General features: G+C 37.1%; 1 protein-coding gene across 1 annotated transcript in view; it reads left to right on the top strand.

Annotated features, from left to right (window-relative positions):
- Nucleotides 1-27,087, top strand: part of LOC146759734 (uncharacterized) — a 289,258-nt gene that overhangs the window by 61,403 nt on the left and 200,768 nt on the right. The window contains exon 3 of the mRNA XM_085509859.1: nucleotides 16,831-16,893. Coding sequence (XP_085365985.1) covers nucleotides 16,831-16,893 — 63 coding nt within the window. The remainder of the gene's footprint in view (nucleotides 1-16,830; nucleotides 16,894-27,087) is intronic.

The following is a 27,087-nucleotide window of genomic DNA, read 5'->3' as shown; positions in this document are numbered from 1 at the left end:
TATAGTGATGCTTCCACATCCGTATATTATAGTTACCTTAATACTTCGCTGAATCATTCTTATTTAGAAATATTTAGCTTTAGTATATATTGATAGTATATATATAGTATATATTGATAGTGTATATATATATAGTATATATTATATAGTATGTGTGTATATATATATATATATATATATATAGTATATATTGATAATGCTCAAGCTTCCTCCATTTTTAAAACTCAGTGCCTTTGAAGTACTTATAAGGTTTCTCATTAACTATAGTGATTTGGGATAGAACCCACAGGAAGAGAAGTAGTCACAGTAATGATACATAAAGGTGGATATATAAATGGTCTCTAATGAGCATTCTATGAAAGCTTTTTTCAATAGCCAAATGGTTGTGCTGGGATGAGGAACACCTGATGTGCAGTTTAATGGTTATTGAAAGTAGTACTTCTCCAGATGACCTTCATGCTATTTCAAGCCAGCCATTTACTTGCTGGGGGTAAAATTAGTTTATGGAAGCTGACTTGAAGTGTTGAATTACACTAGTGAAGAAATGTAACAAAATGGTTTTTTTTGTTGTTTTTTTTTGTTCTCAAAAAGTATCAGTGCATTAAGTGGGAATCATCTTGCAGTGTGAAATAGTGTTTAGTAAGAGAAAATCGGACAGTGTTTTTTCAGGTGACGCTTTCTTACTTGAGATTTTTTGTTGTGTGAAGAGCGTTGAGCATATTTTTGCATTACTGGTTTATTGATGTAGTTGCTGGAAGATGGAGTGCTGCATCTACAATTCTAATTTTAAAAGTTTTACTAGTTACAGGGAAGCTGTATTGATTTTTTTTGGTACGTTCTGAGGATGAAGAGAAGTTCTGAAAACTAAGACTCTTACTGAGGGGCCAAAAATACAGACTGAAAGCACTGCTGGGAACATCACTTGGAAAATTTGGGTTAAAGATATTAAATAATATGTGAGAGTACAAACAGTCTGAGTTAGAGACAACTTAGAATGCTCATGCAAGTCTATGGCCTTACTGTCATGAATTGCTTGTGGTTGGAAACAGGTTTGTGACTGATAAACAACTCCAGGCTGCTTTTAATGTAACTGTAAACTGTGCTACAAGCAGAAATGGGGAGAAAATGATTACATCTAATGGGGTAACAACTGTAAGGGTACTGTTGTATTAAGTGACTTAATGAATACCGATCTTAAATCTTTAAATCTTAAATCAACACGCAAACAGTCTACACTAATCAAGTAAGCAGAATTTTTCAGAGACTTAATATGTATTAAAAGAGCACTTCAGCCAAGAAGTGCCTATGTATTTTCTTCTTTGATCTGGTTATTATTTGAGTAACATCACACTAATCTATTTCTCCTTTGCGTTTTCTATTTTCTTTTTGTTGTCTGTTTGCTTTAAGAACTAGTAGAATTGCGAGCAATCGATGTTAAATCCTGTGCCATTGCTGGAGGGAGGGTTTTCTGTAACATCATCAACAGGAGGGTTATTGTGAAAGCTGTGACTGGGGAATGGCAGGGACTGCTTCAAGTAGGCAGCAGTTGCATGTAGGTATGCACAAGTGAATACAGGGGTATACAGGTCTGCTTTTTATGTGTTCATGTGCACGAGCTTTTGTGTGTAGACAAAAGTGCAGAAAAATGGAGAAAAAGGGAGTCATATTTCTGTGTTCTGAGAGTATTATTGATTTCTCAGAGACAAGTATCTGTTTGATGCTGTAAAAAGTTAATAGAGAAATTACAATTTGCATGCTGCAGGTGTAATTCTGGTGTCACTTCTTGCAGGCTTATGAAAGTGCTCTTTCACAGTCCATATGCAGTTGGGTCAGTTTAGGCCCTGAGCTTACAGCCATTCACATGTATATAGACAGGCATAATTTTAGGAACACACAGTGCAGAAACAACAGAAAACCATGTGTCCACACCTTTGCATGGTGCAGATGATAACTTTTTCCATATGTATTTGCACACCTTGGCTTTCTCCTACTTATCTCCTTTCGCACAGCTGTTTAATCTTTTCTTTCCCCCCCCCCTCTTAAAGATTTATGGTACATCTGATTTACTTACAAATGAGATTGGTAAACCTCCAGATCAGAGGGAGGTGATGTGTGTTGGGGCATTTTTGGGCCACGCCAGCATTTCTGTTTGAGTTGCCTGTGAATCCATCACTGAAGAATCAATACCTACCTTTTACATTTCTCAATTTAAACTTGCTGTTTTTTTAGATGTGGAAAATAATACCAGTGAGACTTCTGATTAAAGTATTCAGAGGTCTTCAGTATTTGACTCTTCCCTTTATTTTGGGAATAGATGGATGCTTTCGCATCATGAATCATTCAGCTCTGCTTCTGCAGTCTCTGTACTTTTTCCTGAGATCAGAAACATGCCGTTGACCTGCTTCTTGATAGTTCTGCAACAGCAAACTTGATTTGTAACAGTAAGAGTGGGGAAAAAAAATACTGAGCTACCTCAGTTTTTCAGGCTGCTTGTCAAAGCTGTGAGTAGCAGGTGAAGGTCTGCATTGTCTGCTAGCAGAATGAGAAGGATGGGAACGTATTCATCTTGATGGTGACTCAGAGATGGACTGTCTTTGCATTAACGAAGTAAAAGGATGGGATATAGCTGCAAGGAGTAATTATGCCATGTAGCTCAACTGCCTGGCTTTTCAGTTTGCAAGATGTAAGAAACCATCAGGAGGAAATCCAGTACAATAAACGTCTTATGACAAGTGTCTACTTCAGTGGATTGACTGGGCTGGTTTACTGAGAGTCCAGCAGTAAAATTCACAAATCAAATTGGTACAAGCCTCCTATTTGGCCATTGTTATCTCTGACTGTAAGATGCTCAGGGAATGCCTTAGGGTAGGCAAGGATGGAGGTAAAGAATTTTGGCATCAGTTTTCTTTAATTAATTGACATAATGGGGAAAAAACTTCACAACACTGCAGTAAAGCAGCACTGAACTAATTTTTGTGTTAACCCAGCCCTGTTTCTACTAAGAAATAGGCAGGTGCAATAGGCTTATCCTGCATTATTTTGTGAATTTATTTATTTATTTAGTTCTTATTATTGGCATCAGTTAAAGCATTTACATCCAGAATGACTGCTAGGTAACAAATTACAAGCAGAGCTGATCTTCAGTTGTCCAGACTGCAAATCTAGTTAGCTCAAATTGCATGCCAGTTGAATCACGTCCAGTTTTTAAGGTCAAACCTTGTTGGTTGCAGGCTTCAGCACTGTAGAGTCTGACAGTAACTCAGATTTAAACCTGTGTAAATGTTGCACTTTCCTACTTTACAAAGAACAGAAAATGGTTTTGTTTCTTTAAAAATGATGTTGCTGGGGAAAAACGGCCATAAGCAGTTAATAGAGCAAGAATTGTTCATACTGAGACTATCAGTCTTTTGCGCACTGACATTGATGTTAGTGTCAGTTGACAGTGAGCTTTTATAGTCAATCTATTGAAGTACAAAGGGCCATGTTTTGAAAACTGTCATTAAAATGCCTCTGGTTTGTAGAGCAGCACATCCTTTATTCACTTATAATGGAATACGCCATAACAGATGAGACAGGGCGAATGTTGAAAATGTTAGCATAAGAGGGAAAAATGGGATGAAGTGCTTTTGTTCTTGTTAATCCTTTTGTTCTTTCCAAATTAGAAGCTCATCTTAAACAATGGTTCACTCAGTTTGGTTAATTCAGTTATATCATTTTTATGATCAGAAGTTGTACTGCTTTCCAGCATAGCCTTTCAAAAGGGTTTCAAGCAAAGCTATCTGTTAATTTGAGTAATGCAGCCACAAACTAATCACTTTGAAACTGCGTGCTACCACTGCTTTTCCGATTGCTGTACCATATTGATTGGCCACATTAATCACACCAGATAATCTTGAGAAGTAAGCCCTTTTTGTTGTCCCCCACAGTACCAACTAGATTCAACTCTAGCTGAAATTTGACTGCCCAAATTTCTCTCTACAATGGCACCTCTGTAGTTCTTCTATGTTGCCTGACTTCATTTTCAGTCTCTGTACACTTCCCTTTTCTGTTTAAGCTACACGGGCTCTTTAGCCAAGCCAAACCTGTGCCCTACCTGCGTGATGCTTTGGAATCGCCTGCTCCTACTTTCTTAACAAATGGCTCTTAAAAAGTGACCAGTTCCTCCTATTATTTTTGGCATTTTCTTCACAGATGTAGTGGTTAGGATGATAGAAGTTGAGAACAGAACAATGCTATGAATGCTGATCAGCTACAGCTTGCTTAGGTTGAAATTAAATCGCTGATTGAATAGTGGAGGACTTTCCATTACTTTTTTAAAAGATGTTTCTATTCTAGTTCCTCAAGAGAACTGTTGTACTTTATGTGAAGTATCCATACGTTTACTAAGAGCATGTTGAGAGCCTTCCAAAGCACAAAGCGCATGCAAGTCTTAAAGGCTTGTTTTATGTTTTCTTAAAGACACGTCTGTTTTCCAAAAGCAACTTATTGTTTTTGTTCTCTTGACTGACTTTTATCTTCCTACATTTTCTTGTGTTAGAAAAATAGGCTGGCTTTCAAAGTATTATGGTCAATTACTTCACTATGGATTACTGACTTTCACATACAGTGGGCTTTTATACAGTGTTATGGATATATGAATTTGGAGGGGTATGAGGGTCATTCTTTATCTTTTTTTTTCTTTTTTAAAATATATTTGTAAATGATCTTGGTACAGTTGGATGGGGTGAAAATACTTCAGGAAGTGCTAAAAATATCCAATTTGTGCAAGAAAAGGTTACCAAACTTGTCAGTCCCAAGGTTATTGTGTGTACTTGAAGCAGATTTATGGCAGGAGGACAAAAAGAAAAGGTAAGAGGACTGAATTTGGGGAATTTGTATTCTGAAAGTCTCTTAACCTTGATTTTGTGAATGCATGAAGGACCATGTTGAGCTGCTCTGATCGTATTAGTGAACTGCTGAACTCCCCACACCATAGTAATCAGTCTCCCTGTATCACTAACAGTGGACAAGGAGAAGGCTGAGGTATGCCTTAACTATTTTGCCTCAGTCTTTACTGGCAGCTACTCTTCACACACCCCTTCATTATATGTTCATTATATTAATTTTAAGTTCAATCTGAGTTTATTAGTTCATTGCAACAATGTAAATGTAAACCGAACTTCCACACAAACTAGACTAGAACTGTTGGCTTTTTGAACTGTTTTGGAATAACTTTAGTATATATAGAAATAAAGCCTTTCACATGACACACCCTTCAGAAGAAATGCTATTTAATGTCAGTCAGAACTGATTTAGTGTTGATATCTAAGCATGTTTACTTGGATTTATGTAGATTAAAAAACACTTCAACACAGCATGAATTAAAGACAGAATGCTTATGCTTCTTGATCTTGGTTGGTTTTATAGCTCACTGAATCAATAGGTTGGCATTCATCATTTGTCTGCAAGGAAAGTGAACGCAGTCTCTCACTCAGCCTGTCCTAGAAGGACTCTGGGAATTGAGTACTTGTTCAGCTCTACAAAAGGGTATTGGTGTGTCGGCTGCTGTATTCATATCCACCATCTACTGAGCCTTTCCTCTGCCTTCCAGTGCTTCTCATTGCCACAGAATGTATTGAAATGGGTTATAGTGCTTGGTTTTTGTCTAAGTAGACCTTACTGCTCTAAGTTGTCATTCAAATTTGAGAAGATGATAGGTTCAGCCTCTAAAGCTTCAGCATTTTTTTCATTATTCTGGCCAAGAACTGGGAAATGAGTTATCATTTTACTCCATTTACGGAGAAATTGCTGCCTGTAGTTCAGAATTCTTGCAAATGATAGTTCATTTTCAGACTCAAAATTATAGTAAAAGCATTGAAATGTAAAATTTGGACAATTTTCAACTCAGTCCTCTTCGTATTTTCTAATTGGTGTAGTTGAGGGCTTGTGAAACTTTCTATGCTTTCGTGGCCTTAGAAATGGCTCCCGTGTGTATCGCATTTGGACTTAAATTCCAAATGTTTTGTTTCGTTGTGCACTAAAATACTGTTTGGTAATTAAAAACAACTAGGAGTTTATTAATATTATCAATTTTGAAGACTTACCAGGGTACAATGTGCTGGCAACTGGTGTATGCTAAAATGTTGATAAAAATCTGCTGTAGTTCACTATAGATCTTTTGAAAATGTTTAGCTTTAGAATTTAGAAATCATTGGCAAGGTATTGATTTGTGAATAAGGATGCATAGTACAATTAATACTGATTTGGTCAGTTTTTATCAGTGACCAGATTTCTAGTGTATTAAATACTCTGTATTCATGTCTGTCAGCTCTGGGCAGTTTTCTGTTTGTGAACCTTTTTATGCTGTCATGTCAAATGTTTTCCGTTTTCTGTATACTGAGACAAAAATCTATAGATCAAGTTCTCTTCCAGGTCCCATAATGCACAGGGGAAAAGGTTTTGCTTGCTGACACTTATCTGGCTGAGAACATAGCAAAAATCATTGTCTGAGTTACAGGGCTGTGAGCAAAATGCATTTCATACTGTTACCAAACTGGCTGCTATTGACATCCCCATCTAAAAATGTAATAGTGTAGGAAATAACACCTTTATTTCTGAGAGAGAGAAGTCTAATCTTGGTTCTCAAATGATACCTATCCATGAAAGAAGTGAAGGGAGTCAGCTGCTTTGTTAGCTTTTATTTTTTAATTTGGGTAGCTTGTCTGGTCTGACCTTTGTCCTTTACCACAGATAAAACTTCACTGATGACAAGTCCCAAAGCTTGAGTAACTTTGGCTGAAGATAGTTGGGGTTCATTTTTGACTTCCCAAGCATGGATTTTTCACATTTAAAATGTTTCTGTGTAACTGTCCTTCAGTTTTTGGACAACTACTTGTATAGTGACTGATAGTCCTTAAGTATTGCTTGGGATTTTTTTCTTATTTGAAGCTGAAAATGTCCTTGAACTTCATTATTCACATTTCAAGGGGATTCTGCACCAAAGAGGGGTTGTGTATATGATGATAGGATAACTTCTTGTTGTAAAAGTGTGACTTTTCTTTCTTTCCCTCAGTGAGGGATCAACCTTGTGAGATACGGAGCTGACAATTGTTATTATAGCAGGTAGTAAAAATGAGTTATTCTTGTTTTGCATTGCCATGTCTATTTCTAAGTTCTGATTTTCACTTGAAGCGACCCAGAAGCTCTGGGTCTGGCCAAGGTGTGCTCAGTGTACAACAACTCACTTGGTGCAATTGCTGGAGCTGCTCTGTAATTCTTAACCATAGCAGCACACTCTGTGACACAAAGCACTCGATTTGATGGAAGGCTTCTGTGTGTCATTTTGGTTTTAAGACTGCTGTTCTCAGTCCTCTGGGGAAATTGCAGGTCAACGCTTGATGGCAAATGGTTGGAGTAACTGTTTCAAAGCACTAACTGCAACTTCTGTCCCATAAGGATCTTCATGGATTTAAAACATCAATTTTCTGAATAAACAAAATATAAAGCAAAATGCAAAGCAACTCCTCAGAACTTGCATCCTGTTTGGAAGGTTGACAGTTGTCATTTATGCCATTAATCATGATGTTGTTACAGCAGCAATCTGTATGAATAATTTGGTATTGCATTACATGGTTTTCCATACAGGACAGAACTATGATGACTGTTTTTTGTCTCTATAGCGAAAGGGGTTATTCTAGCTGATTTTTCCAAATCATCCATTTTTAATGTATTTCATTTATTCTCATTTAATATTGCTTACAGATTTTCAGCTCTGCTGCTGTTGCTGATAAGCAGCTACTTGAGACTGGGGAGTGGTTGCATCGGTGGAAACTGTGAAATTTGTTATATACTCGACTAAAATGAAATAGGAAAGTATGTACTTTTATATTGGTTGCAGGAATTGGAGCATTTACTTGAGCTGTAGCATTATGATTAAAACCACTTTTTTTTTTAATGTTAAGACGAAATGAGTTACACAAAACAGTTGGTTTCTTAAAACAGTTGTGACTTTTTTCTTGACATGTGGATACATTATTGAAAAGTAGGACAAACAAAACTGGGACCTTATTGAGAGGAAAGAACAGAATGATGTGATTATTCTGGAGCTGTTGCTTAAGAACCTTATATTTCCAGGGAAAGAACTTCCAGATTTGAAACAGAAATGTTTCGGCTGATTTCAATATCTGTTTCTTGGTAGTACTGATTCATTTCAGTTCTTCACATTTCAATGGCAGTGCAACTGTGCTTCCCACAACGTTTATTAGTGATAGTGTTTCTAAAATGACAGTGTTGATTTTGAGCTTTTAATATATAGCAGTGCCTTTTGTCTTGGATTCAGTGTGTTGTGGCAACTGGTCTATTGTTTCTGAATGGAATGAGGCTTTTCTCATTTGTCATGGGTTACTCTAGGATGGAGGTGAATTTTGTTTGTAGCTGTTTCAGATCACTTGTATCAAATCCCTTTTCTTGATGGGAAGACTTTCAGCTAATGACTTTTGTTAGTTATCTGCCTGATACAGATCTTGATCATCTGGCCAGAATATCTTATTAAAATAGCACAGAAGTGAAACTAAAGCTTTTCTACCAACAGTTACTTTGGAAGTTTCTTAATGCTATTGAACTACTCAGGCACAAACTAATTGCTTCTGTGCTGAATAACATGATACGCTGAACCAAATTAGTCCCTTCTATAGCTCCCATTAATGGTGAAATTACACTCCATTGAACCTGATTGGGTGCAGCTGAGTTAGAAGTTATGATCTATCTTATTTTTAGGAATGTGTTAAGGGTTTATCTTGGTCTCAGCAAAAAGACTTGAGTTGCTCTACTTTCAGATAAAGCATCAAAATTCTTTTTGTTCTAACCAAGGCGGTTTTAACCCTTCGCAAGTAGCAGAACAACAACAACAAAAAAATCTCAGATCAACTTTTCTTCAGTATCACTCATTTTCATTTCAGAATTGCATCAGCATCTTGTCATCGTAATGTAAAGCTTATAATCACTTGGGTGCAGGCCTTCTGAACTCATCTTCGAAAAATGAGGGCATATTTCAGCTGCTGTTTTCGTATCATTTCATATGCCTTTATTCATCTCTGACACTCGTTCGTGCAGTGCTACTATTTTTCTTATGCTTGAATAATAGCACATCATTTCTGTTTTGCTTCAGTGTGCCACATAAAATGTGAAAAGATGAAGTATGCTGCTGTCACACCATGAAAAGAATATTTTGATTCCAAGGAAACACAAGAAATACATTGCCTTTACAATGGAAATGCATCCTACCTCAAAATAGCTAATTAGTTTTATAGCTTGTTAACAGAATATGTAACTTGAGTAAGGATTCAACAGTAAATCATAGAAAGTAATTACATAAATCGAAGCAATGTCTTGAAGTGGGACAATAAGTTGTCTGAGAGTGTTGTTTATTTAATACCAACTTAATATTACAAGAGCAAACAGTAAGACAGGTAAAGTACATCATAATATTAATTATATGGATTCATCCGAAGGTCTGTAATAAATGTTCACTTACTGCTTCTCTTCAAGGAAATTGCTGAAATAAGTTAAAGCATAACATCTTGCATTATTCAGAACTATCTGAATTATGATGGGCAGATCGAAGTGATACCCAGAAGAGCTTTGATATTCAAACAGCACAGAGCCATCAATTCTCTAAAAGTTTTTTTTTTTTATTTTATTTTAAAGAAAACTTACAGTGCTTGAGATTTTGGTTATTCCTTCACATGTGTGTTTTTAGAACTACAAAATAGTATGCTACGGCTTTTAGAACAAAAAGAAAATAGTCATGCTTGGTGTTTAGTGGCCCATGATTTTCTTTAAGGAAAAAAAAAAACCAAAAAACCCAAAATAAAATAGTAAAATATGGCAAGTAGTAGTTATTCCTAGCTAAGAAGGTCAGTAGGCAATAGATGCTATTCAGACTACTTAAAGCATAGTTACATATATCTTCTTTATGCCAAAGCCTTGAAGGAGAATTTGCAGATGAACAGAAATGAGAAACGTGAAAATAATGGTAATACAAAACATTCCTCCAGCTGCTGTTCCTTCTCCTCAGTTCCTGTAGGAGAGCTTCAGTAGCTGGAGCTAAGACACCTTCCCAGCACCACTGGGTTAATTCTGCTGAGCACCTAATCTGGATTATAAATTAGCTTGGAGAAGATTCTATCTTCTTAAGGTTAATGATACTGAAGAGCACGTTAAAATAGCAATGAGAGTTGTTCAGGTGCTCTTGTTGTGAATCAACATCGAGAGGAATTTTGGCAAGCATATACTTCTAGAATTGTTTTAGTGACTTCATCCTCAATTTGAGTTCATGCTACGGCACTTGTCTGTGTGCCAGCTAAAGAAAAGCACTGATCTGTTGCTTGGCAATAGAGATTTTTTTTTTCTCCCCCTGAGGCTCAATCAAGAAATCTGTGAAGAATAGGATTCTATTTTTCTGGGATTAGGGAAGTTATTGTTTCATTTAAGTAAAATACAGTTTTATTTCTTGTGGTGTTGGCTGACTGTGTGTAAGGAATGGAAGTGAAACAGGTGAGATTAAATGCAAATTTAGGATTGTTTTGGTTAGCAGTTTGGCAGGAAAACTTGCAAATATGCAAAAAAAAATGATAGTGTTATTGCTGGGTGTGATGGGAGGTTGAATTATAAAGAATCATTGCACAAAGTGAGACTCATTTTCAAAAGTAATGTGAGGAATAGGAGAAGAAATGAGGTAATTTAAATTTGAAAGGCAATGAAATGAAATGAATCAAAGTATGACTAACAAGGTGTTCTAGTGAGATGTAGTTAAGCTGGATGCAGTGTGCTTGTAAAAGAAAGATATTTAGTACTAGAAATGTAGATGTTGAGAACTATGTGCAAAATAAGCAAAGGATTTTAAATGGAGCCAATGTTTGGCAGCAGTATTTTCAGTGTTAAAGCTATTAGGCATTTAATTATAATTCCTTGAATTTTAACTTGCTTCCTATGTACTCTAATGCACTTTAAAATAAGGGAGAGAGCAAGTTGCCAGGCTATCGTAGTGCAAAATAAACATGGTGACATTGAAAAAATGTCACGACATTACACTGTCATTGTAATATAAACAATCCATTTTCTGACTGTGAACTAAACATGTTGAATGAAATAAGAGATGGATGAGATTGAAAGGTGAACAATAAAAAAGGAAGCTCAAATTCCACCTAGAAGCCAGAAGCTTGTTCTATGTGATGGGCAGGAAATAATCTGGAGCTTGACAAAGGATGTTATCAATTGCCACTTGTTGGTGATCTAATATTAGTGACTTAATATCTAGTTTAACCATAGGTGCAGTGTCTGGGTGGCACGTATCAAACCTTTGGGATTCTATCTAACAATCCATCAAGATTTAGAGCCTTTCCCATGACTCTGACTTTCACAAATGGTGCGCTGTACAATTTACAAGCTGTAAATCTGATGTTTGGGCAGTTCCTTCTTTTGTTTCTGGTTTAAAGTAGTGGATTTTTGGCTTTGTGAAATCAACATGTATGCATTACTTGATGCATCCCAATGTCTGATTAGCAGGATAAGGATTTCCTATGGTGTATCTATACTACAATTAGATACAATGATTTTAAGGCATGCTTCTTTAACAGCATCTAAATTCAGACTGTAGTTTTGTTTTCTCATTTTGTTGTTTCTCTAACTGGATGGGAAGTACTGATGCTTCATTTAAAAAAAATAATATTCCTGAACTCTCTTTAGATTAAAATAAAATAGTATTGAAAATGGGCTCTGTGCTGAGAATTTGTATGCTGAGCTTGTCAGACCATGAATCTTTATTATTACTGAGCTTTATCCTTGAGTACATCGCTTGCAATTCAGTTTGAATATTAAGTGTCAGGCTCAAACGCGCTGGTGAGAGATTTGCAGCAACCAGCAGGTTCCTGTTCCAACCTTAGAAGCCTTTGACCTCTCTCTTCTTTGATAAGTGGTCTTATTTCACATGTGTCAGCTTACTGGTGTGAAGCTCCTGATGCCATAAGAGATTGAGAAAAGACCCTTACTTGCAGTTTGTGATTTTCTCAGTACGCTGTGGAAGGTTATAGATAAAGAATAAGGTGGTGTGGAGCTGGTTATTCAGAAATGCGTGTGAAAACCTGTGATGCTTACAAATCCAATGCTTTTTCTCAATGAATGGGTATGGTGCAAGTAGAAAGAACTGTAGATTAGAAAAAGGAATAAAAAATCATTTTTTGTTCCTTACAAATAGCAAATCTGGAACAAGTGGTTCTGCAGAGATGTTTGCTGTGTCCCTATGCTCTAGGTTTCGTAACTTATGTTTGTGTCTGTCCCTTCTTCCTGTGGAAACCAGCTGAAGTCGTTGCTTACTATAGTAAGAGAAATAAACGTTCAGTGTTAATTCCCCTGGTAGTAGTGTCCCATTTGGGCTGCAGATATAACTTCACCTGTACTCTGAAGTATTTTACAAAATAATGATTTTAATAAAGAACTGAGTGTAGCCCAATTCTGTATTCCTATGAGCAGGAATAAATGCTTCTGCTTTTTTTTCCTGTATGTATGCATGACTAAATGCTTCTGCAGTACTAACAGAAAAGGTTTATTAGCTCTTCTTAAATATAAGCCACTTCTAAGGCATACAGACGTGCTTCCCTGATTTAAATTACGGAATTAATGTTCATTCAATTTATAGCATAGTGATTAACTGAATGAAAATGAGCTATCAAAAGTAATTTTGGGGTCAGCGAGATTAGTGTTAAATGCTGTATCAGAATGCGATATCTGAACAAGGTGAGAGTAAGCTGCATTTGGCCTTTGCTGCTGCTTTACTGGTTCTAGTGAGGCACACTGCGACAGCTTCATAACCACCAGGAATTAGTACTTAAGTGTGATGGTATTACCTGGTACCTGTAGCTACCTGATTCAGTCAGAGCAAAGTGCTGTGCCCTTTAACTACAGTATTGCTTTTAGGGCTGCCAGCTGTTCTGCTGTTACATTATCCCAGTCCAGATGCATCCTATAGCTGAGCTCTTTCAGTTATAGTGAGAGTATCCATATCATGTTTGCAAAACTATTGGATAAGCTGCCTTTGTTTTCCTTTCTTACAACTTGTCCTGGTCATTAACTACAGATGATGTTTATTAACACTGAAAATGCAACATCAGAATTGTCATTTATAAAGAAAAGAATAAGTAAGCAAACTATTTTTTCTACATCTAAAGCTTCTGTGCTTTGTACGGCTACGATTCATTTCTTGACCTGTGACAGATGAGAGAACTATTAGTTTCAAAAAGGGAAATGTAAGAAACCCCACTCTCTAAGTATTCCAACTTCTTGGTCTTTGTCAGCATTGCAGTATTCAGCACTAAAAGCTCAACACTGCGACTGATAGGAGAACTCTACAGTTAGTTGATAACAGCTCAGCCTTTTTCATGTTACTTCATTGTATGCCCTCTTCACTTGAATTTATGGTAATCTTCTAATCTAGCTGGTGTGTAAGTGTATTATTATGTGGAATTGTGTGATTAATCTTACTGATGTTCATGGGACTGTTCTTCCTGCTTAAGAGCTTTGGTAGAACAGCCTCTTCATGCAGATGAATGAGTGAGAAAAGCAAAAATTCTGAAGAAAAGCTTAAAAAAGTGATTATTTGTTAAGTAGTAGTTATTATATATATATTAATAGAGAAATTTGGATGCTTTCTGTGTGGAGGGAAATCGTGTAGGAACTGATTTTTCTGGAGTTGTAGTATTCTGCATGTTAGAGAGCCTTCTGAGCATCAGAAGTTTAAAGATGTGTTTTTAAGGACCTTTGAGGGGCTGCTCAAGAACTTAGACAAGTAAAACAACTGTCTGTACTTCTCATGTACTTGGCTGTACTTTTCCCTTCTGATGTTATTTCAAGTGTTTTTTCTTATCCTCAAGTTTCTTCTCTATCTCCTTCAGAGTCCAGTCTGTGCTTAGTGCTTCATTCTTCTCCTGATACTTTTCCTTTTGGGATCCTGAAACAGGGCACACGGTCTGTAGGTCACCCTTCCACCGTAGGTTTCTTAGCAGCAACTCTAAGAGGAAAAGTGAATCAGTGACAATCTTAACATGAATCATCATTAAGCTGGTGTCTGTGATTGCATCAGACTCTTACTGCCAGGTTTAAGCAGTATTCTCTCAAATACAGGAGGTCTGGGGCCAGCTGGCTGTTCCTGAAGGAAAGCTGGAGCTGAGGGCACCCTCTGCTACTGTTGAGGCTCCCCCATGGGCTGTGGGTACATTGGACCTCAATGGGGAGAGCAGAACCAGGCACTAGAAGTGGGGGAGCAATGACAACTTTAGGCAAGGCCAGCAGCAGCAGTAAACTGGGATGGAGGTGAAGTGATGCCAGTTGCCCTTTTTTCCTCTTTTTCCACTTGTTTTTTTTAAATATTATTTTTAACCTGATGTTCGTCGGCACTGAAAGGAAATCCTCAGAACATCTCCTTTTGACAGACAGTGCAAATTAAAAGATACGGCGAGGCAAAGGAAACTGGAACCCAAATATGCCCCCGGGGTTTTCATTTACAGTTAGGAGCTACAGATACAATTACTGCTGACAGAAATTCAGAAGCCAGTGGCAGAGTGCATGTGGCAGTAGACTCATGCCAGGCAGTAATTGGGAAGATTATTTTTAATCAGAGCATATCCTACAGCCCAAACATTAGCAATCTCTTGTAAGGCTGACAGGAAATTAAACTGATACCAAACAAAAAAAAAGCCTCAAAATAGAAGTAATGTGGTTAGAAGTCTAATGATGGCAAAGCTCCATCCTTGTTGCCTTTTGCTGTTATCAAAAGGGAATTGCTTTTAACTTAAAGCAACGGATTACATTGTTTAGTGGTATTTTAGAGCAGAGTTGAAGGTGTCAGATTAGGATAATTTATACATAGGCTTTTTGATGAAGTTGTGTAGGTATAAATCAAACCTGGAAACTGAATGTAGGTATTAATATTTTTCTTATTGTCCTGGGACCTCTATACATATATATATGTGTGTGTGTGTATACATATTTATATATGTATATGTAAAATACTTAAGGGAGCTACTTATAAGGAAAAGCACTGTAATGGCTGAGATGCTCCTGGAATGCCCAGATATGGTAATTTTATAAGCCTGCATGGCCTGTGGCAATGACCCTGCAGGAGAATCTCTGCTGCTCTGGCTGCATGATCTGATTGCCCCAAGGGAGTCAAGGTTTTCTAACCCGAAAGCCCAACACTTGCATTTTTAAGGGGGTATTAACATTTCTCAGCCAGGCTTCTTCATAGATGCTTGGTAAGATTTCTTTTAATTGACTCAAGTCTTCCTTTTATTTGTGTTTTCAGAATAGAAGGACTTTAGCCCTGTAGAATGTTTGTTCTGCTGTTGACAAATATTGTTGTAATGTGTGCTATAAATGGATGCAATGCAAAAAGTTACTTCTTGCTTTTCTGTGCTATGTCACAGTTGTTTGAAAATGGAATTTAGCGCTATAAAACCAGACAAGTTTCCTTATTGTGGTGTGGACCATCTTAATGATATCTCATGTCAGTCCAAAGCATAACATCAACATCTGTGACGTTCCGCTGGGTTATCTTGCGGCTCGTGAACATGACATTGTCAAAACGCAGGTTTTCTCACAAAATTATTAGCATTTTTCTCTCTGTTTACTTATATCGAAAATTTCTTTGCGGAAGCATGTGAATATGACTGAAGAATAATACATGTTGTTTAGTTGTTGTCTGATATGATCAGTAAAGTATGGTTCCTAATATATGGATAACTTGTGCAACTGTTACTACCTGACATGGTATAGAATGTGTGCCTTGGTGGTTGTTCCTATTCCTCCTCAGCTACGTTAGGGATATTCACTATTGAAAGTATATATATGTATGTATATGTGTGTGCGTATATATATATATATATATATAAAAAATAACACATTATGTGAGGAAAAAAATCAACGTGTTTGCAGTTTGGAATTATTAAAGTGAATAAAACATTATCAAATGTATCTGTTTTAGTAATACAGGGACTTTGGTGTGTGTTTTCTCTGTGGACTCAACATGGACAATATTTCTATCTTCTGTTTGTATGAGGGAATGTACACCGCTATGTGTGCATGGAAATGAAAATGCATTTAGGGTGAATTTGTTATGAAAAACATGTTTGAGCTTACTGTAACTGCTAAAATTCAATGAATAATTCAGTAAAATATTAGATGTCAACACCTGCTCATCGATTTAAACAAAAAAAAATAACAGTATGGGATAGAATGTTATCCTATTTTAATTCAATGCTCTGTGTATGTATAATATATTTTGGATGCTCCTTTCTGTTTATATATTTTATGGTAATTGTTCTTTTGCAAAATTGCTTGAAGTTTACAAGTGAAAAACATGCAAGTAAATCGTAGTTGTGTTTTCCTATTGAAACAGAAACCTGTACTGAGGATGATTTTGAATTACAACGTTGTATTGCATTATGTGAGTTCCTAATGCATACACAAGATGTTGGTTTCAAATAAATCGAAAAGTGCCTGGTTAGCTTTCTCTGCCTTTTTAATTAACTATTACTTAATAAGTAATAAAGTATTTATTGCTGTTTATGCATGATTGAATTTTGCTGCTTTTCTTTGTTTTGAAGTAAAAATGCTATTATGTCCTTATAATGGTTGGTACATCACTTCCTTTCCTCAGTGCAATATTTTCCTTTTATTTTTTTTTTTATTATGACATTTTGAATCTTTAAGCTTATTTTGGGCTTTCCATGTTTGGAAGGCCAAAATATTATCTCCTTTGAAACTACCTTGTACAATATGAATTCATTTCTCTTTGCTTAGGAAACTACACAGAAGCCCCATGCAAGTGGTGCCTATTGTTTTCATGACCGGAGCCTTCTTTCTGTAAGTACGCTGATTTTTATTATTGTTTTTTGCTGTTGTTGATTTTATTGTTTTTCCTGGGAATGTGATTGGAATGTCTGCTTTGTATTGCTGTTATAGCATATAAGGTAATACACTGGCCTTCACAACTTGCCTTGCTGATGCTGGATCTCGAGACTCATAGGCCATACTTACAAGGTCAATTGTCTTTTACTCTTCAATGAAAAACAGCTTGTTTGTGGCTTGCAACAGAACATCTTCCCTGTTTCTGTCCGTAGGTTAAAATAAACAGTTCATCCCTCTTTATTTCCCTTTTGCGTGTCGGGGTCGTGTTGCTCTGTTTATTTTACTTCTGACTGATTCTGTCAGAAAGAAATTTTAGTATATTTATTAGTTGGTTCAAACAGTCTTCCCCTTAGAACAGCTACAAATAATTCATTACGCTTTGTTGTTCAAGCTCATAAATTCATAGAACTCGTGATGCAGTAGCTGTGTTAGTTCATTTTTCTCTTTTTTCCTTCCTGAAAGCTATTTTACATTAGATGCAGATGTTTTCTTACCCAGACTTTTTGTTTCTGTTTCATACTAAGAATTTATTTTTTCTTGCAAAGCATTTTAACCCATGCTTGGAAACGGTATTAAGCACTTTTATTAGGATACAATTTCATACTCAGTTGAATAATAGTTGCAAAATAACAGGTAAACTAAACAAAGTGTACGATTTCTTGATGTGTGTGTTTGATACTTGAGAAAAATTTGTTAGCAATCCTCTGCTTAAAATAATGCATTGCTCCATCTTTGTGCTGTGTAATAGCCATGGTTGATCCTGCGATACAGCAATAGGAGTTGCACGTGTGGTTACAGTGAGTTCTGTATGGGGGCTCATGGAATAACAGAAATATACTTTAAATTAGATTTAGTTCTGTGTGTAGTACATGTGCTGACAAACTAGTGGAGCAGGCTCACTTTTCTCATAACAAGTGTTAGTACTTGAATTCTACCCCAACGGTTTAGTGTCCGTGAAAGAATTTGGCTTGTAGTCCTTGTTAGGAGTAAAGAGTCTTACACTTACTGTCCTGTATCGTACACGATCTACATCTTAATGTCTTTGAAACAAAATTTTAATATTTCTAGACAGCTCCCTGGTTTGCAAGGCAAAAATAAGAAAAAGGCTTGTTCATCTTGAAGGCAGATTTAATTCTATAGTGCTCAGCATGCTTGTTGCTTTTCTTTTTCCCTCTCTTGAGTACTGCTTTCTATCACAGAGTAACTTTACAATTCTGAGCAGAATTGGACACAATTGACAGCTTTTGTTAGAAAAATGGTAATAAGGAATGTAAGAATGGGGTTGGGGTTTCCAACCTGTGGGAGACGGTGGTCCCCAAGATAATTACCAGCACATTTTTAGGAAGCCTGCATTAATTTAACTGTGAATATACTATCTAAAAATGTACTTAAAGGAAAAGATATTCATGTTCTTTCAAGAAGATAAATCAGAGATTTGGGGTATATGACAAGAAAGAAGAAGAAAATACTCATTTGGAATTTTGGGAAAGTCTAATGCCTCCAAATCTCCATACGCATAATTGATTTTATTATTTTCCCTAGTGATCGTAACCTAACCGGCATGATGAATATCAATCAACTTCTGGGGCTAAGAGGTCATTTTTTTTCTTACCAGGCTGAGACTGAAGTCCAGCACGTTGCCTGGTAACAGGCGATGCAGATGAGTTGGCTCTTAAGTGCACCATATGGCTGGGCGTTATGCCCTCGTCACCCATGACATGGTGTACACATGTAGTACATTACTGATTATGGAATGGTTTGTCCCGTTCTCTTATTTAGCACATTTGAAAATAGCAATAAGAATCCAACGCAGGTTTGTTATGAAATGGAATGCTGTGCAATGAAACAAATTTCATTAAACAAATTTGGGTTTTCAACTTACACTGATTGTTTAATAGTATCTATGCTACCAAAGAAAAGGGCAATCAAAATTGTACTGCATTTAGCAAACCAGTAAAGCAATCACAGACACTTCTGGAAAACAACTGAAAATAAATGTGAGAGGCGAAAGCGAATTGCTCCAAATTTGCAATGGGGAACCAAGCACAAATTGTGACCGGATAGGAATTTTTAGTAGAAATGAATATAAAGCCTAGATCAGCAGAGTTCTTGTTCATTCCCTTAGCTAGAATGTCTCTCCTGTTCTGCTGTCAAACTTGAAGTCATTCTGAAAGGAATACTGTGGAGAGTGGAATTAAGCAATAACACATGCTATGATCTCTGTGCTCTGGCTGCCCGAGGCCTGGATAAAGTGAGAGATGGGGAATAGGATTATTTTGTATGTATTGCCAAACGTATATCTACACATGTGAAATGGAAGATGATTAACTGGTATCCCAATTCAGAAGGCTGGGCAGTTAAACAGCAGATATTCTGTGTTTTTTTGTATTGTGTGACTTATTTAGAAAGATCAGTTGCTGTCTGTAGCCCTCCCCTATACAGCTACACTTACCTAAAGCTATGTTATATGGCAAGTAAGCTGTCTGTCTTGCGCTTTTCAGCTTAAGTTCTGTGAAACTATGTCAGGGGGAAAAAAAACGTAGAAAGCCACATTATCCACATTGTGAGAGATGATTTTAGCCATGCTTTTTGAGGGAATTTCCGTATACTTGTTGTCTCAATCAGGTGTTTTAGTCATTGCATTGTACACAGTTGCTGTTGGTGAATGTACTGTAGTTGAGTGATCCCGTGTTACTTCTGGCAGTTTTCCTTGGCTGTAAGTTTTTAAGGTAATAGAATGAAAAGCAGATGGTTCTCCATGTTAATCTAATAGGCGTATCCATTGGAAGATCTGCCATAGTGATCCACATTTTAAACCCTGATGGATGTAGATACGCGTGTGCAAGTATTCTGTCCATCCCAAGTCTTATCATTAGTTCAGCATTAGGGACAGTTGTCTTCTTGCAGAAGCCTGTAGTCATTTAATGAAAGGCATTTCAAGTGCTCTTCTGTCATTATAAAGCCGTGTTTCGCTTTGAACTTGTTATCATGTTAAAATAATTAATGGACAAATACTCATAGATATTATTGCAATGAAAATAGATTCTCCCATTTCCCTCCCTCATTAAAACAAGTCTTTTAAAAATGCAAAGCAAGCCACTGTTTCAAATCAGTGTAGCATACCACGGGGATCTGGTGAGTTGAGTATGATTGAAGGATTTCTGCCTGAGAGGCATGAACAAAATGCTAACAAAGTACAGCAAAGAACGAGGTTTTTTTGCTTTGTGGTAGCTACAAATGAAAATATCAACTGTCTACTTTCTGCTGAACAGGTGGATGTGCTGCTCGTTTTGTTTAAATCTTGATGTTCTTACAAAAGGGATGGAAAATAATATCCTTCAGATAATGCTTCATCATACACAGCAGTTACTTAAGGAGACAGATGTCACAAACGAGAGCGTACCCTGTTTCAACTCTCTGAGCATTTATTGCAGAGAACATTGTGTGGTATGCAATATCCTTTGGTCAGTTCAGTTCAGCTCTCCTGGCCTTGTTCCTTGCTGTCCTGCACACCCACAGCCTACCTGCTGGGGAGTCAGCATGTATGGGGGAGCAAAAATAAGCAAACAAAAACAGCAACACAAAACCACTGCTCAGCACTATGCTGACAGCAGCAATAATGCTTTTGTTGTGCCAGCATGGTTTTAGTCACAAATCCCAACCATAGCACCATATGGGCTGCATTGAAAAAAATATTTATATCCTAGCCAGACCATAATATAACACATACCATAAAGCTGCTGCTTTTCTTCTTCATTCTTAATGACGATCCTCCTTGCTTCATCTACACCCCAATGGAAAAAAAAAAAGAAATTATGAGCACATCTGGAAGAAAGAAAAAGTCGTGGGATATATATATTTTTTTCCTTATCTTGAAGGATGTTTTGCCCAGCTAAACGACCCAGTAAAATAAAACCCTGTGAAAAGATTGATCTGAAATTCTTCTCAAATTATGCTTTTATCTAGACCAAGTTGTTGTGTGGTATTGATTTTTAGATCTGAACAGTCTACAAGTAATAAAAGTTTCAGAGCCAAAATAATGGAAGGTGGTTTTCTGTCTTTTGTGTAAGCCGGGTTAGGATATTGAAGTATGAATCAATTACTTTGTCACTCAGGGTCCTTGGAACTCAAAAGAAAGTTTTAGCATGACATATTGCTTCCAGATGCTTTGGTTCCTTGAGTCTTATCATCCAGGCAGTCATTGTTTGTTTTTCTTCACAAGGTTGTTAGCAGCCTGGTCACTGTTAGTCCAACATCTAGCTATCAGGAAAAGCAGGAGATAGAATGATAGAATTGATGTTGAGGGGATTATTTAAGGCAGGCGAAACTAAGACTGACTTGGAATGTGCTGAAGGAGTAAGTAACAGCATAAAATCCACTTTTGGAATTTCATAATGGATGGTAATTTGTTCTTGAGGAGGGAATAAATGATTGTTATTGCTCAGAATCCTTTCCTGGTAACATCAGATGGTGTTCCCCGAAGCAGTATTTCAATGCTTGACAGCTGTCAGAAAAAGCAAATTGAATATTTGGTAATTTTCTGGAAAGGCCATCAGTGCAGAAAATATAGTACTGTGCCTGCTAGGATTTGCATTGGTCTTAAATGTGCTCACTGTAAGCAGCTCTTGGTTACCCTGTATCCTGAAATGGTGTCATACAGAGAAATGAAAGGAAGGGTTGGAGGTATCGAATAGCTTCCATCCAGGGGAGACATGAGCTCACACTCTTTATCTTGGAAAGGGTGACACCTGAGCAAAAATGCGAGAACAATGATGGACTGAAATTGTTATTGATATGAATATTGATGTGATAATGATATGACTCATAAGACAAGGATCACAGACTCAATGAAATGATCTAGCAGTGATGCGAGAAACTTTTCTTGCTGTATGTTGCTATTTTATGTAGTTTTGCCACTCAGTATTTCAGATACCAGAAATATGAATAACTGTGTGATGGACAGTGAGTGCCTTGCAAAAACACGGTGTTTTCTAAACTTCAAACAAATGTTACAGATTTTAAATTTGGGTTTTCTCCCATATGAAGTAGACTTGAAAGTATCTAATTTGAACCTCAAATTCACTATGAAATGCTTTTCAGTTTTGTTGTTAGTATTGTTTGTAATGATCTACTAAGGTTCAACAAGCCATTAGCTTGGTATTATCATCTTAAACACAGCAAATATTTCTGAGATTTTATTGATCTGAAGACTTTGTGAGTTCTTTATCTATTTTATAGATATACACCAGAAAGGATTTGGAAATGCTAGCCTTTTTTTCTCCTTTCTTTTTGCTATTCCAGCAAACGTGTTTGAAATCAAATTGCTGGACTGAGGTGGTATTTGAATACGTCATTAAGTGATGTTGTTCATGTTATGTTTTCAGCACTGAGATGTTCTCTATCATCTTGTTTTATTCCAAAGGAATATCTGTAAAAGGGCAAGAGAAACAAAATGTAGTGGGGGCATCTCTGAGTAACGTCTTCTGTATTGCTTTTGATCCAGTGTAAAAAGCAGATATAATGCTCCTAGTATCATAAATAGCAGAATAGTAGTAAAACTCAAACTGAGAAATTATCTTCTGTATGTTTTCTCAGTATGTGTGTGATTGGCGTATGAAAATGAAATATTCTGCAATGAAATATTTGTTTTCTCCAGTGGCCCTGAGTCCCTCTTTAGAGAGAGAACAAGATAGAAGGGCTTCTGCTATGGAAAAAAATAGGAATCTCTTCTGTTGAGCTATAGCCTGTCTGCAGCAGAGCACTTGTTTGCATCCAAAGCCGCTGGCTGTTGTGTGAGAGGCGCTCATAAGTGTATTCTGTTAGCACAGGTGCAGTGGTTAGGGTCTGAGTGCAGAAAATACTTCATGCTCTTAGACTGGGAATATGAAATGCTGAAGGACTGCAGGTCTGTGCTCTGAGCCAAGCTGTACAGATGAGGAAGAAGAGCAGAAGGGTGAGCTGTTTGAGCAAGTACAAAGAGGTTCCTTTCTCAGTCAGGTGAATTCCTGAGAATCCAAAACATGTCAAGATCTATTTTCCTATCCTTGCAATGTCAGACTGATCCAGTCAAAATGGCATTTTAGCTAATTATTTGTGTACTTGAGGTATTAGTGATTACCTTTGTATTCACAAAGCTTAAATTATTCCTAGTCTATTTATTAGTAAGAGAGGTTCTTCCAGGTGGTTGTTCAGAGAAAAAAGTCCCTATAAATAATATTCTCTTGGTTTGAAGAATCCCAGTGGGATTGAATAAACTGTACAGTATCACTGTCATACCTACACTTGCAGGCTGTGTCCATGATTTCATTGTGTCTGTGTTTCTTTGTCTGTGGCTGAGCTGTTGAAATCCTTGCAAACCCCAGAGTCATCTCCCTTCACCCTGTGCCCTGGGTTGCCACCCTGCCAGTGCTCTGCTTCATGCAAGCAGTACCACAGCCTGTTTGTATAAAGGTCTACACCACACGAATAACCAGCTGTGAACTGAGTTGTGCACAGCTACCTGTCTATGAGGGTAGTGGCTGTTACAGCTAAATAAGGCAAAAGCAAACTTATAGGATTGTGGTGGAAAACTCATTATCAAGCCATCCTGATGAGGCTCAGGCCTTGCGTACTCAGTGAAGTGCTTGGAGCCAGTTACTTGCAGTGAGACTATGTTCCAAGTCATAGGACTATGCTCTGCACGTCTAAATTCAGCTCTATTCCTTAGATTTTTATTTGGTTTTTCTAGGAGATAGCCTGGCTCCAGTTCAGATCAGAATAGGTCAGATATGTGTTTACACAAAATCAGAGCTGTGGTTGTAAAGCAAACCTCATCTCAGTGTTCAATAGGGAGGGATGCAATTTCACTCAGGTCTGATACTAAACTACCCAATATTTATTTTTTCTTAATTGCCACTAAGAAAATACTGTTACTTTATATCTGTAATTTCTACTTATGTTGGAAGACAACTATTTTACTGGCTAGTCCAGATATGGTAATGTTTTCAAAGGAAGTGATTTTTTTGTTAGCAGTCTGCTTGTTTTGGATAGAAAATCTATTACTGTGGGTTCTTTTACTTCTGGCTTTGCCTTCCTACAAACAGAGTATAGTTTCATGAGCTCTGTTGTATCTCTAAGTTTGGCAAAAGCATTCAAATTTATCTTCCAAAAATGCCTCATTAATTGTGGGTTTTTTGAATGTTCTTGTAATTCTGTTGTTTCCTGATGTTCTCAGAGATCCTCTTGTATTCTCATTTGTGACCACTGCCTCTGGTCCTGGCACTGGGCAATGCTGACAGGAGTTTGGCTTCACCCTCTCTTTGCACCTTCCCTCTGGGTGCTTCTGGACATTAATGAGATCCCCCTGTTCTCCAGCTGAACAGCCCCAGCTCTTTCAGCCTCTCCTCACATAAGGAGTTCCAGACCCCTCAGCATCTTGTCCAGCACATCCACATCCCTCCACCTGCTGGCAACCACTGAGTGTTGTTGTAACATTAACAGTTAGCTGTAAAATGGAGGAGGCTGACACTCTGTGGTGAATATCATAAATATCATAGGATCAATGACAAATATGGATAATTTTTATGAATGTGATAAATGCCACCATACTTTGCTTTTTGGCACCAGTGTAACTAAGTTCAACAAGATACATGAGGAATCATGTTTTATACATGAGGAAGCTTCGTTGGCCTCTTTTTTCCCCAAGTAAATGTGAAATAAATTCTAAAATAGAGAAAAGTGGGAGGAAAAAGAAATGACCATGAAGATTCAGGTGCAAAACACAAGTAAAATCTAGACAACGGCATCGTTATTATTACGTTTGAATGCAGCTTTTAATGAACTTCAATTTTACAGAGAACTTTTTTCCTACATGAGCATGCTTTGCAATGTCAACATTATCTGTGATGTGTTATTGGATCAGCTAATGACAGCAAGTTATATTTAAATCTGTTGAAATATAATGACTGTCCTAAGTGCAAATGATCTGTAGCTAGCAAGTTACTGTCCAAGTACTTGGGATAGACTTGCAAGGGAATGGCTCAGAGGAGTGGAAAAAGTAATATTGAACCCATGTTGGAGGAAAAAATACATGAGATACTGAGGGTACCGTTTATCACCATTACCAATATATTTTAGAGCAAACCTCTTGTCCCTGAGCAGATAATGGTGATTTTGTTTATGTGAAATTTCTTAAAACTCTGCTGCTTTGCCAGAACATCTTTCTGAAGTGAAGTCGGAGCCTTTGATATATCAGGTTTGCCAGTGGTTGTTGCTGCATCTGTGACTGCTAAAATTATCTACAGCTGGAGTTTAGCAGTAGCCAACTCTCAGCAATTTGGCTGGTTTGCTGGCTTTTAGTGGAGCATTTTGGGGCTAGGAATAGATTCCCATAAGGTAAAATAACCTTTTGTGATGGGGGGCTGGGGGAAGGAAATTAAATTAACTTCCTGAAAGGCACTTGTCAATTGTAGATGAATAACAGCTATTTTGAATGTCAATTGATTAATCCCTTAATTAAAATGATTTCCTTTTTGTAGTCAGAATACTCAGATGAATATAGAAAAATGTGATAATGTAGAAGATGTATTTGAAACGTATTTCTGTCAATCTAGGTTGAGATAGATGCTTCTGTAATTGAGTTTGTCAGAGGAAACCAGGGCTGCAGGCATCTTCTCATAGGTGTATGCAGAAAGCTATCTCCATGCATCATTTTACATCCCATTATTCCTAAAAATAAGGGAGATAGTGGTGTTGTGAGTTTTGTTGATGGTATCAATATAAAAATTGCGACCAGAGTTGTTGCCAATGGGAAATCAGGCGTTTAGGTAGAATTAAATTTACTGTCAGTACCTGTGATTTCTCAGTTTACAATAAACTGACTTTGCCATTTCATGATGGATTATATGACTTTTCCATATCAGCAAGATTTTATAAAATTTCACCCTGTTTCTACTGTCAGTAATTGTAAAATGAAAGGTCGTTTAATTAATAGATACCCTTGCGATATACAAGAGATAATAGATACCTTTGGATTAAATAATAGAATCCTTGCATTGAAGGTTTACCAAAGCAAGGAAACAAAACTCCAAAAAGATGGAGCTTCTACCACAGTCATGCTTTCCCTTCAGGAATTATAAGCTTAAAAACTGGAAGAGAAAACTGAGGCAGGAGCTCTGAAATACCTGGCAACCAGTCAGAAATGTATTTGGGTTATAATTTACCTGGGCTATGAGAAACATTTAGCTTTGGTCAGTTAATGGATACGTGCAGATATTCTGCAATAGACTGGAATATTTAAAAGGGACTGTATCTTACTTGTTAAGTGTGCATGATTTGTGCACATGTTTCAGGTGCATCTTTGTGGAGTGGAACCAAATTGCTTCCTTATGGTAATCTTGTGCATTAAGTAGTTTCTTCCTACTAAAGTGAAGGTTTCTTAATGGAATAACTCTTAACTTAAATATCAGCTTGAAATCCTCTGTGTGCTTGCAGCTCGTTGCAGTTCATCCTGTGTTATATTTAGAACATTAGGCTTATACTTCATTTTACTCACGTTTTGGTTGTTCTTATGTATTTTTTTACTTGATATATATTATTTTCTGTAGTGCTTTCTAAAGTTTGTTTAGGAAGTTGATTCAATATTTTCCAGTGAAAATTGCTATGTAAGTATTATGCAGAAGAACACATGTTTGCAAACCAAGCTGGAGAACCACTGAACACAGGTTAACATTTGTTTACTTTTAATGAAGGTAAATAATCCAGCTGTACCCAGCCATCAGCTCCCCTTCTTTCCAGGGCAGCTAGGAGACTTGCAGAGGAGCAGCCATTTGTTGTGTGGCTGGGATTTGAGCAGTCCATTTGGTGATGTGTCTTTGGAACAGGAACTTTTTCTTAAGTAAGCCTGTGTTCCTCTCCACGTAAGCCTGGAGTTGAACCACTGATGTATAAAAAGCTCAGGTGGATTTCTGTTGTAGTGACTACTTAGAATTAAGAGTGCTCGGTAATAGATACTGAAGCTAATGATTGCAGAGCTTTCTTGCATCTAGTGTTAACAGTTTCTCAGTATGATAGATACTGAGGTGCGTGGTGGCTTGTACTTTTCTCATTTTAATACCTTTTAGGTTGCTTATGCTTTCGCTTAAAAGCAAATTAAGCAGTGATTAAGTTTAT

The sequence above is a fragment of the Coturnix japonica genome, chromosome 9 (genome assembly GCF_054131305.1).
Source record: "Coturnix japonica strain WE chromosome 9, WE-NBRP24, whole genome shotgun sequence".
In the NCBI taxonomy this organism is placed as follows: Eukaryota; Metazoa; Chordata; class Aves; order Galliformes; family Phasianidae; genus Coturnix; species Coturnix japonica.
Note: the sequence above shows the minus strand (reverse complement) of the source record. Positions and strands in the feature narration are given on the sequence as shown.